Source organism: Cupressus sempervirens, chromosome 5 (assembly GCF_028749045.1).
Source record: "Cupressus sempervirens isolate cs-2001-9-10 chromosome 5, ASM2874904v1, whole genome shotgun sequence".
Lineage (NCBI taxonomy): Eukaryota > Viridiplantae > Streptophyta > Pinopsida > Cupressales > Cupressaceae > Cupressus > Cupressus sempervirens.
Window position 1 is genome coordinate 524942857 of NC_143122.1, and position 12935 is coordinate 524955791.

The following is a 12935-nucleotide window of genomic DNA, read 5'->3' on the forward strand; positions in this document are numbered from 1 at the left end:
CTGATCACGGATTTCTTGAATCCGATTCAGGTGTGCCTGGAGCGAGGTGCGCTCATCCATGACAATAGAAAACAGAGTGTTTTTCAGAAAGAAGGCTCTGCTCTTGTCGGAAGTCTCATGAAGACCTTTTAGATGTGTCCAGATTTCGGCCGCTGTCTTGCCGGATGGAATCTGAGAAAGCTGGTCATCAACTACGGATAGTTTGAGAAGCATTACTGCCTCTCGATTATTCAGATCCCATTAATCTTGATCAGGACCCGGAGAAGTCGGACGCTGCGTAACACCCAGAACAAGTTGATCAGTGTTTCGATATTCGAAGATTGCAATGATGCGTTGCTTCCAAGTTCCATATTTGTGACCATTGAATTTGGAATTATGCTCGAGCAGAATATTTGTCAGAGATGCCATGGCACGTTTTTCAATGAAAAACTGTGAAAATTTGTGAAGGCACGTTCTTCGAGGCAAAAATACAGAAGACCCAAAAGAATCAGAGAATGAACCAAAAGAGAGCTCGAAAAACCCAGAAGGAATCTGCTGTCGTTTTCTGAGTCCGCTGGCTCGAAAATTGAGGCACAAAAATCGAGGCACCCAGAAAAAACGGATGACAACCCAGTTGTGCTCTCGAAAAACCCACCAAGAATCTGCAAACAAAAAAAAATTTCGACCCCAAAAATTAGGGTTTCGAAAAAAAACGGCCCTAGCTGAAAAAAGCTTGAAAAAACTTCAGATTTCTTGATGAAAAATGGTCGAATCTGCTTCCCAGAGCACGATGACAGACTGAGACGGCTAAGAGCATGAAGATTTGATATAGAAACATGCAGATTTTCACCCCAAAAACGCGAGTCTCCAAAAAATGGCCACGATTTCCATGCGATTTGCAGACCCGTAATTCGGGAATTTCTCCAAGCAGAAAAACCCTAGGTGGGTTTTGGAGAAATTAGCTGAAATAATTTTGGAAAAATTTAAACAAATAATTTCAAGAAGAAATTATAAATTTTTCCGAAAAAATTTAAGTATTTAGCTCTGATACCATATTACAAGGTAATTGGTAAATACTTGCTTATTAATAACAGAGACCGAAAGGTCAATTTATACAAAAGGAAGAGACGATGTTTCCTTAGGAAACGATAGTAAAGAATAGAAACATTCTATTCCAGAGAAAGCAAAAAACGAAAGCAAACTAAAGCTAAAGATATTTACAAGATAACCATTAACTAATAATAGACGTCTTATCTATTATTGTAATAGATTTAAGCCAATGCTTGAGATAACCAAAGTCATCAAAGTTCCATAAATATTCTTACATATTATGCAAGGAAACTGCCAAGGAACCACAGTATGGATTTGTGCTGTAAACTTTTGTTTGTCAACTGCAAAGACTTTTGCAGACTGCTAATCTCACATTATCTGCAAAGCCTTTGCTTAATACGAAGTTTGCAGTTGAGTTTATGTGCTCTCTACTAGGGCTCAGAAAGGGCATTTAATTTTGAAGGTCTCATGATGTTGCTTGCTGGGACTTTATTTTTGGAGGGACTCACCAAAACAGCTATTCATTTTAAGGATTCAAGTGGAACTCTTGAAAAAACTTCTTTCTAAAGCAGATCACAACTTTGATTTTTACTTTAGAAATCACTAGTTCCATTGGCTCTTTTCACCCTGATGACTGGTCACAGAGTGTGATCTGAAATTTTGATGCTAAAATCTTACACACAATTCAATCCAGAAACTGCTATAGAAAACCTTATTCATCCGGCAATCCCATGCTGCTGAAACCAGAAATTGCAAAGATAACTTGCCTTTCTCTTCAGATTTTTATACAGGTCTACATAGAACAGCAATTCTGTGTTTTCATCTCGGTGTTGCTTAACAACATACCTACATACAGCAGCTCCATACAGAGTTTCAAAGCCCCTATCCCTGCTACAACATCTGCCAAAAGGAGGATCCACTTGTATATTATCCTCACACGTCTTGTAGACAGTGTTATAAATGGCTTTCTCAAGAATGCATTAGAAAATCTGATTCCAAAAGCTATGCTGGCAGAAATGCAACCAGTGAGAGACGTCATCAACAAGACAAAAAGAGAGCAGGCAATGCTGAGGCGGTTCACTACCAACAGCAGAGATATGAAGCAGAAACAGAGCAGCATATGCTACTTGATATTAGCTCAAAGCATAATAATAAGCCCCTTCATTTACTCTATTTTTAAAGGTTTTCTGAAAACATTCATGAAGAGGTAACATATGCTGGCGTAACATCTATAGTGGGTACCTCCTTATAAGAGCAGGAAAAGAAGGAAAAAATGAACTACCAGTTCTTATGAGAGCAGATCTACACCTCTTCAAAAGCATAAAATACCTGTTGTAGAAGATACTGTTGCCTTTGGTGTGCCAAAACTCTTTGAAAAACCTATAGCAAAGGTGTTGTGTTCCTCTGCTGAAAAGGAAACAATCTCATATGAACATGCATTTTCTATTAATTATCATTTGTTAGTCAGACCAACTTGAGTCTAAGGAAGAAAGGATCCTCAATAAATCCATAGCTGCATCATTTCTTGAAATTGGAGACTGAATTCCAATGAATGATGAGGAGCATAAGCCTGCTCTTGTGGAGTTCAAGTGGCATGATATCTTTGAGGATGCATTCAAGGATAAGAAATTTCTGGAGAAAGAAGATGCACAACCTTTACCAAAGGCATTTTCCTTGAGCTTCAGTGAAAATGACCAGACTTTCATTTGCAACCCTCTATACTTTCAAGATTTCCAACAGTTTTGCGAACCCATATTTCTATAATTCTACATGACCAGAAGCTAAAGGAAGGCACATTTCAAGATATGGCATGATTTGTTGGCCTTCCAAATGCTGGCTTGCTCATGGTTAATGATATCCAATGCAAAGGATTTGAACAGCAATTTGTTTGAGGGCAATTTAAACACAGAGCCTAAAGCAGAAAAAAAGTTCAAGTGTCTATTGTTCATTGTACACTACCACATGTTAGTTGTTGAAGCCTCCAGGCTTCTACTATTCAACCTGTTGATTAGAAGAGGTGGCTACTTCTCTCTACCTAATAATGGTTTCACTTGCAGCAATCTTGTCCATAGCCCCTTTTCCTTTTTGTTAATAAGGTGTCGACGTCATGTAAATAGCCCTGAGCTTATGTCTTGGCCTTATGCACTTTAGATCTTCATATTTTTCCAGTTGGATCCCCCTTTTGATGGTTTCTAGTTTCTTCTCATAGCAATGGCTCCCTTCTTTATCTACCGAGAGATGGAAAATGATTGCAGACCCCTTACTCTTAACAGCAGATCTATTGATGAAATTGAGCAAACCATACAAATGTTCGATATTAGTATGGAGTCCCTGCACCTTCTAACCCTCAACTACAACAGTTTCCCTCCCATCCACAAGTTCTGTTTTGTGATTAAATGTACTCTCTTGGTGTCTAATATTTAAATGTAAGTCCTTAGATCTACTCACTCTTTGTAATATGAGATGATTTTATGGTTCTGCATTATATGCCAGTTGTGCTCTTCTGTGTAAATTTCTTTAAAAAATTCCCATTTTATAATATGCTGCATTGCTTTGTTTACTTTATGCATTTCTTCAAATACTTGCCTCCTAATATTTATCCTTGTGAATCTTAACATAGGCTAGTTTCAAAAGTTACAATAGATTAGAGGAACTACCCTTTTACAGGGGTTGATTGGGTGAAGTTGGCTAGCTTCACATTGTTTTGGCTTGTACCCTTTTCCAAGCCACGGTGCTCTCTTTCCTCATGTTTTCTTGCATGCTTCATAATATGCCAAAATCTTTTGCAGTAAATGACTCCTATTTGCTGTGAACCACCACTCATGAAACATAGGTCAATGAGTTTGACTCAATAACTACACATTTTAATCATGATAGCGATATCACAATTTGACTTGCCGTGGAAAATATCTCCTACTTACCAATTGATGAGCTTAAGGGGCTTTATAATGAATAGTTTAAAAAGCACAACACTTGTTATAGGTTTTGCAAATGGGGTTGCAGACAAAGTGACCTTAACCTATAGGAAACTGTGTGATTAAGCAAGCTTGAACTGTAGTAACAGGATGGGTGACCTCCCCGGAAGCCTCAGTGCTTCAACTCTGTGAGCATCACCCAAATGCAATGAAAGTTAAGTGTCCCATTCATTTTCATGAGAGATAGGATTCTTGTGAGTCATTACTCATGAAACAGAGTCCAATCATTACTCATGAAACAGAGTCCAAATGAGTTTGACTCAAAAGCTACACAGTTGAATCCTGATAACAATGTCACAAATTTGAATAAGATTTATTGGGCCTACATGTCCCAACCACTCCTAAGGCAGTTTTCTTTTCTATGACCGACTTGTGTAAGATGGGTGTTAATAGGAGGTCAAATGGAGTTCTTGGCATCAAAGGTTTTCATTATATAAGAATCGAATGAATGCAGAGTCAGGCCTGCTCAGATGCAAATCTGAGCTAGCTACATGCTGGTCGGATCGAACCTCTGCCAAACTTATTGTTTAGCCTTATCATAATGAGCCCCAACCAGCTTTAACTTCAATTCAGGTGGTTTGACATTTTGTCAAACACTTAGCATACAAGCTCTGATACCACTGTAATTAGCCCTACTTGCTCACTCCTGACTATGTCGTAGAGGTAATATTGTTTTCCTTACACTTTTTTGAAAGTGTGATTTTTGTATTTTTTGGATTATATACTTCTCAGATTTTGAGAAGAAATAAAAACAATGCATAGAAATAAATGACAATCCACACTCTTATTTATAATTTTGCAAATATGTACAATGAATTGCAACTATATGAAATGCACATTTATTAAATATTTGAAATCCAAGGAACCTAGTATGCATGTTGGGTCTCCATAAGAGAAGGTATTGATCAAGAATAAATCCCACTACTGACGTGGACCTCTAGGAATGCAATCACAGACTTGCAAAGGTGTAACACTGGCCAAACTTGCACTAGCAATGTCCCAAAAACTGATCGCAGCCATGGAAATATGAATGCTGCTCCTCTATCTATAAATGCAACCCCTGATGCTTGACACCAATCAATTGTACTGCCCCAGCAAAAACTATTTCAGCCTTTAATTTACCAAGAACACTAGCTGTCCCAACCTCCTTTGAGTAGAATTGATCTTCAGCACACACTATCGACCCCCAGCAGCAGATTTGAATATTTTCTATGCTCAAAACTTCAACACTAATACCAAACCGATTCAGTAATGGAATAAACAGACCTAGCACGATTCAACATTATCAAGAATGGCTCAAAATGCAAGCAAAGACACAGCATCCAGCCATGAAATTTCTTCAAAACTCTCACAACCAACTTTTCATATAATGCAAAGAAAAGATATCCAAGAATGATTTCATTTGCAACAAGCCATTGCTTTTATAATAATAAAACAAATCTTCCATATCACTCCAACAGTTAGCTTCATTCAGATCCTTTTCACTTAAATGCCCTTGTTTTATACTTAGGCGCATATTTGAAAAATATAATTTATTAACTCCCTTTGGCTCCAAAAATGACTTTTTCATCAATATCATGATATTCTGACACACAAGGTCATTGTTTCCTATGCCCAAGATTTATAACTTTTCAACCCAATTCCAATGAGCTATGACACTAAGGTGACCAATATACAATACCAACAAAAATAGCAATCTTAGCATATTAAATAATCATCACAATTCACCCGTCTTGCGAAAATGACTAAAGAAGCATCAAAATCTAAATCTGATAGGATGTGAGTGATTCTAATGAAGAAAGATGATGAATGAAGATGATGAATGAACCTGACAGGGTGACTTGTTAAAAATAGACACTCTCTCCAAGATTCTTGGAGCCCAAACTAGAAGCCAAAAATAAAAACTGAGAGCATCATTCAACTCCTCTAACTCATCTGAGCTCATTGGAACCATCCATCGACTTACTATATATAGTAAGTCTCATCAAACAAAGCCATAACCCTCAACAGGGTCCTCTAATCACCACTATTAGCCTACAAGGACCCAATAATAGACTAAACCCATCCACTATCATGATCATGCTAAAAAGGAGACATTACAATCCTCCCTCCCCAAGATTGCTTGTCCTCAAGAAATCACAAGAATCAAAGAAACATAATGATCCACCTGGATCCCAAGCATAAATATGTATAATGTCCCTACCGTCACCTACAAACTTTTGCTTCTCGAAGTGAATTAATCTTTGTTAGGTAAAGGCAACTACCACCATGCTCATCTGAGATAGAAACACCCCAACCAAATACAACTAACATCTGTCGGATAGCATCATAGACTATCGCTCACCTTTTGTTGTCTGGTCACATGATGTCTCTGCATACCCTGGCTCCTACATAACCTCTATAACTCACTAACTACACTATGATAGGAAACTATATCCTCACTGCTCACCACATGATTACTAACATCATGTGTGCTAACAACCTTGCACATGTCCATCAATAAGGTACTCCTATTGGGTATCTCTGCAAACAACTCATTTGAAGTGGAAGTTGCTAGTATGTCCAACTCCTTCCAGACCTCAGCTTCCTCCTCAATTGTAAGTCCTTGTAAAACATGATCCTAAATCATCTTCACCATGATCACTAGATGCTGAAAACCATACCTACCTCCATCAAAGGCAAAGGATTAACTCCTTCAAGCAAAGATTTGAGTTTCTTTGCTCAAGTAACCTCTCATTTTTAGATTTTAAAGAGGCTCCAACATGGTGACATTTAAGGAGGATCACCATCTAGTCAACAATATCCCTCAACCTATTTTGTAGCATATCCCACACAGAGATGCCTCTCCTACGCTCTTTAGTGCATTTAGGGCCAGCTCTCTTGGGATTCCTTGCACCTACCTCCTACCAAAGGTTCTAGTTGAAGGCCAACTAATAGTTGCTCAATTCCTACTAAATTCCTACTAATTCCAAGATAAACAAGAAATTGAATTTATTGGGTCTAACAAGGACCCATCCAAGCAAGTCTTCAATGTTTTAGATGGAATATATAACCTTAGTGCATGGAACAAGTGAAAGCCTACCTCTTTAAGTTACCACTAGAAAGAATGTCCCATTCATTCAAATGAATTACATAGCAAGTCAAACAAGATGAAGAAGATTTGGTGTTGGCCACACAGTTAGGCAAGGCATGGTCCCTAGAGAAAGGAGCATGCAAGGCTAGAAATATGGTATGAACATGTCATACAATAGTATATGTGGTGGTGGATGTGATAGCAACATTGTCTTGAATCTAGAGTTTAGAGGACATGTGGTCGATGCAAGGAGTGAACCTTCTACCAATAAAAGGAGTGTGTGTCAACCTTCAATGGATTAACTCCTTCAAGCAAAGATTTGAGTTTCTTTGCTCAAGTAACCTCTCATTTTTAGATTTTAATGGTGGACTCTACTTCTCCCCCTCTTTAACATGTGAGATGTTCATGGTTAAATTGTATGTTTCCTTGTAGCATTTTTTGTAATCTTTTGTTGTAGGGGTCTCCTTCTCCTAATAGTTGAGGAAATCTGTAAAGTATTGTGTAGTTTGGCATTTGCAAAAAAAATATCATGTATTTTTATATATGTCCCTCAATGCATGTGTCTATTATACAACCCATTGGGACGGTTTTTCCAACTACTTTGATTTAAGGTTACCCCAAGTTTCCAGGACAGGTACGGTAGGGGATGAGGAGCAAGGTTTTTAGGATGAAATTTTTTTTGCAAATTTTGGGGATGGCTAGGGGACACCTATATAACAATTGGGAAAATTAAAATATGTAGAGAGATTTAATATATTCATATGAAAACATGGATAAAGCATGCACCTATAAATAACAGGTACGATAGGAGATAAGGGGCAAGGTTTTTAGGACGACAATTTTTTTGCAAATTTTGGGGATGGCTAGGGGACACCTATATAACAATTGAGAAAATTAAAATATGTAGAGAGATTTAATATATTCATATGCAAACATGGATAAAGCATGCACTTATAAATAATAGAACATTAGAATGTAAGAAATAGCAGAATTCACATGCCAAATTCGTGTTACTTTGAGTCAAAGTCAAATTTCCTCTAAAAGCCAATGTCAAAATCCTCGAGGTTTCCCTTGTCCCATAACATTTTCAAGACGGGGACAGTTAAAAAAACTACACTGCTTTTATTGTTTTGAATGAGAATTCTGAATAAAATTCTTATTTTGCCAATCAAAAATTAGCTTCCCATAAGAATTATTTATTTTATAATACTGTTCTATATTAATTTTGTATCCTCCAAAAAATCAAAGTGCATATTTAAAATAATACTTCGCACATGTATGTTTCAAAATACAAATAATTTAAGTAATGCAAGACCAACATCCTAATTTGGCAAGGGAACATCCATTCTCTCAAATTCTAAATCTTCTATTGTCTAGGACCTAGAGGAAACAATAGGTTTCATGCCCAAATCCTTGTAATATCCAATGAGAGAAACCCTACGGCACTTTTGCTACAATATTTTCTTTCACAAACCTTCAAATAAAATTGTCAACTACTACCACCATCACCACCTGTTAAGATTGAAGCAACTTAAAATAGTGTTTCCTGGTGGCATACTGATAAAAAAAAAACCAAATTCTCTATTCGGTAACAAGCTATGCAAACAAATAGGAATAAATATAGAGAAAATCCATCATTAAATTTCAAAAACGTGCCAGATTGCCAGCTCAACAAACTGGTGATCTCCTTTAACAAGAAAAATGGATGAAATACGTAACGTGACTACCATCCATTGTTTATATAGGAATATGACAACCATGCAAAAGTGCTCTGCAAAACTTTTTTACTGCACAACTATCAAAGACACTACTCAAAATCTTCAAATCACCCATTATTTACTCTAGCTCCAAAAACTTTATATAACAAGTACAACTGCACTTGCTTTTTTTTCTTTACAACACATGCTAAAAATAATGTCATATGACACTTAGAATTACAAATGACTTTCAATACTCCAAATCCAAAATATTAAGAACAGTGATACAAAACATTAGTAACTAATGCTCACCCACGTATTTCCTAACCAAATAGGTACTAAAGCCTGAAACAGATAATTCACGAAAATATGATAACCAAACAAAGAAATAAAAACTGCTATTATCCTAGATGTAGTATTTGTTCAAAAGATATAAGCCTGAATTTACTCATCAAAAGTGGAAACCCATGCAGAAGACACCTTATCCAAATCTAAAAGCAAAGATTCTTAGGAAATTCAGGAAGCTACAATAAGAAATAAAACAAGAAATGTAGAAAAAAGATTCAAAATAGAAAAAGCCGTGTCATCAGGACTCCAGAATGCTTAGGCAAGAAGATACTTGAGCACCCTTGAAAAATCATAATGCTTCTCGTTTGGCTGGTGTTTGATTTAGGCTGCTTTCATTGAACCGTTTTCATTGCTGTGAATTTTGAGCATGTTTTAAAAATCTTCCATTTGATACCACAACTGCCAATTTGAGCTATAAATTATCTAAAAACAAGAGGTTGTACCATTTGGCGCACAGGTAAAACTTCTGTTTTTTCAGCTAGGATTTTAATCAATATTAAGCTTATGATTTGACCTTGTAACCTCTTTGATGTTATTTTGCCTTTCAACCTTTCTCATAGAAAAGAGAATATAACAACAATAACAAAGAAAGATGTCGCGGTGTAAGGTTTTGGGTTGCCTTACAATCAGGTTGTAATTGTCAAGATGAAGCGGACTTGATTCAATGGACTCTGTCTACTCTTTTATTTATGCTGTCTAAATGGATATGGAGAAATAGCTTTCCAGAAAAGATATATTTTAGTCGGGCTTTTGGTGAAGGTCTACTTCTGCCCACTATAGTTATGTTGATGTCTATGAGATTTTAAACAAATCAGATAAGGAAGGCTTGGATTCAGGAGTCCACAATGTAATATCCCTTTTCTTTCTTCTTTGCAGTCACCTATCTTCTTTAACTAACCTTCTTGAGCGAAACAAATGACAAGAAAAATGTTGGTGCTACAACGCCCATGTCTTCTTTTACCCTACTTTTATTGATTGTATTTAACTTGTACCCTAATTGTGAAATATAAGTAGTTGTTGTTTGATATCCGTCTCTGTATTTCTCATATAGAGGTTTCCTCGCCGATCTGTCTCAGAAACAGTAGAAAAGTGACGACTTCGGAATCTAACCATAACTATATTGCGAAGGAAGTGGCGTTTCCCTCCGGGAATCAATAAGAAGTTTGTGAGCTCTGAGGACAAAGATTCAGGGAATTGAATTTGGCGACATGAGAACGGTCAAAAGCTCAAATCTGCTAGAGCACTGACTTATAATTGAAATGTTGCGCCCAAGCTAGTCAAAGATATTGAATAGAAAAAATGGGCAAATTGAAGAGAGAGGGTTAAAGACGAGACCTTGGTAAAGACACCTGGTGAGCATTTTATCAAGAATCTTGAGGCACGTAGGGTCATCGTCCACTACCAGTACTCGCATACCCGCCGGGAACTGCTGATCTGCTTTGCCCCGTGTGCCCATTCTCACTACTCCTCATTCACTTCACAGAAGCTCCTGGATCTTCCGAATGGCACTGATGTAGGTAGGGCAAGATGGGGGAAGTCGGGACAGAGGCAATGCGATGCAGTCGAGGAAGGAGGAAGAGGGTATGCATGTATGCCTCCTACCTAGTGTTTGGAGAGAGAATATGTTGAGTGCGTCGCTTTCGGGAAGCATTTTGTGTATAAAATTATTATTTTTATTGTTATTGCATTCATTCTGGAAAGAGAGAAAGTGCAATGTGCGGCGGAATTTTGTGAAGTGCCAGTTGAGCTGGGCGCTGACATGACACGCTAGGTAAAAAGCCAGCTTCCCTGTTTAGAGACTAAGAGGAGAAGACAAAGATAGGCATGTGTCATGGGCATGTATGATGTGGATATGGTCAACCTCTATTTTTCTACTTTGTTTTCCCACAACGCACGAACGAATGACAATCGCCTCTCACCTACATATGTTTGTTTCGCTTTTAACCATTCCGACCCCCGACCTCCCACAATCAATCACTATTTCTCTCTATTTTTTTGTGCATAAACCACCCAAATCCAACACCAAATTAACGTACTTAACATGATTAAAGTGAACTTTGAACAAGCATACCTAAATGTAAATTTGCCTCTTTTCAACATTTTGATCTCATTTTACCTAGCGTGTATGGAGATCTCCATGAGTAAAGTAAATAAAATAAAAATAATAATACATGAAACATAAAATTTAAATTTAAAATGAACATGATTTGGATGATATTTTTGCATGCTTCTTTATATAGATAAAATCATATTTTTGTGTGTGTGTATATATATATATATATAATAGTACTAAAATAAGAATAATTAATAATTACATGCTTTTGTGTTTGCAACAATAATTCAAATAGATGTATATATAAAAGTATTTTAAAACATAAATATGTATCTATATTATATTTAGGAATTGTGTTCTTGTATTTAAAAAGTGATTTCATTTTTTTGTAAATAAGGCATATTTATGCATTCGTTATACTAAATTATTTTTTAATTAAAAAGTAGCCAAAACAAGGGGGTCGGCCCTTACAAAAGACAAACTAGCAAACAACCAGCAAATTACCACCTGATAAAATTACTCCCTACCACTACTAAACCAAGCAAAAACAACACCTGAAGGATCATTAAAAAAGTTTTACCAGGCAACACATTATAATTGCCATCAATAGTACTACTCAAACTATAAAAGTTTATGAACAAAGGCAGAACCACCTTAAACCATATTAAGTTTAGTAACCAGGAAACCATAAAGAAACCAAGGAGAGTAGGCCCTAATTAAACTTCTTCTCGTCCTTCCCTTTAAGAAGGATGTTGGCTCAGTCCTTCGCCAAGAAGTCAAACAACATTCTGGAGTCTTCATGGGTGAGGTCCCCCTACTGTTTATCCTTCAGCAAGTGCAGGGTAGTGGCCACCGTGTGTGTCACCTTGATGGTGAACTTTACCAAAAGTATTACTCTTTCCTTTGGGGCATGCACTCTCTCCCTCAGCTCCTAGTCAGCTAACTTGGACATCTCCTTGGGGACCTCCTACTTATGACTTAGATTACCATCCAAAATGTCCTTCTCAATTCCTTGCAAAATCGAGGGGTTAGAGATAGTCTTATCTTTATGAACAACCATAGTAGGTGAAGACACCATCATAGGGAGGGAGCTCTTTCCATCGTATCAAGGAACTGGTCCTTCATGAGGTCCACACAGCCCATAGTAATTGAGGTCAAGACATGGGTCCTCTCCTTACTACTTTTAGTCACACCACTCAAGCCTAACTTTGAAGAGTCTAAGACTTCCACCTCCCCTTCCTCATTATTCCCCACACCATAGTTAGAAGTCTTATGTTTAATTCGTTGTTTGGGGTGGGTCATTTCCTCATGATCTTAGTCCTCCTCCTGCGAGGCCGTGGACCTCAACTTCCTTTTAGCATTAGTTTTTGCAATTCTTCCAAATCTTCGCCTACCACCTCTCACCTCATCCTCTGAGTCTTCCAACACCTTCTCCTTCCCTTTCTTTGATTTTATCTTTTTACCAAGGGGGAAATCTTCCTCTCCTCTAGGGACCCACTAAGTGAAGGTTGGGGGGTAGGGGCTCTAGGGCCAATAATTCTTAAAGGACTATGGTGGGGTCAGGGGTTATGGAGAGTCGGGATGTCAACCTCCACAATCCTAGGAGTCAACAAGGCCAGGTGGAATTAATACAAACAAAACATCAACCCCTGATGGAGGATAGTATAATTAACCCCCTTTTTCATCTTCTCCTTAACATCATAAAATGTATCCTCTAAATCATGTAATAGGAAGAACGGAAGAGAAATATAATCATAATG

At 37.4% G+C, this 12935-nt stretch overlaps 1 protein-coding gene across 2 annotated transcripts in view; it reads right to left on the reverse strand.

The window, feature by feature from the left end:
- Nucleotides 1-11031, reverse strand: part of LOC149557009 (uncharacterized) — a 72357-nt gene extending 61326 nt beyond the window's left edge. The window contains exon 1 of one of the 2 annotated variants that reach the window (XM_089831662.1): nucleotides 10458-11031. In XM_089831662.1, coding sequence (XP_089687788.1) covers nucleotides 10458-10578 — 121 coding nt within the window. In that variant the 5' untranslated portion in view covers nucleotides 10579-11031. Of the gene's footprint in view, nucleotides 1-10020; nucleotides 10042-10457 lie in introns of those variants that run through there. The other variant, XM_089831663.1, reaches the window with a different exon arrangement.
- Between the last annotated feature and the right edge of the window lie 1904 nt (nucleotides 11032-12935).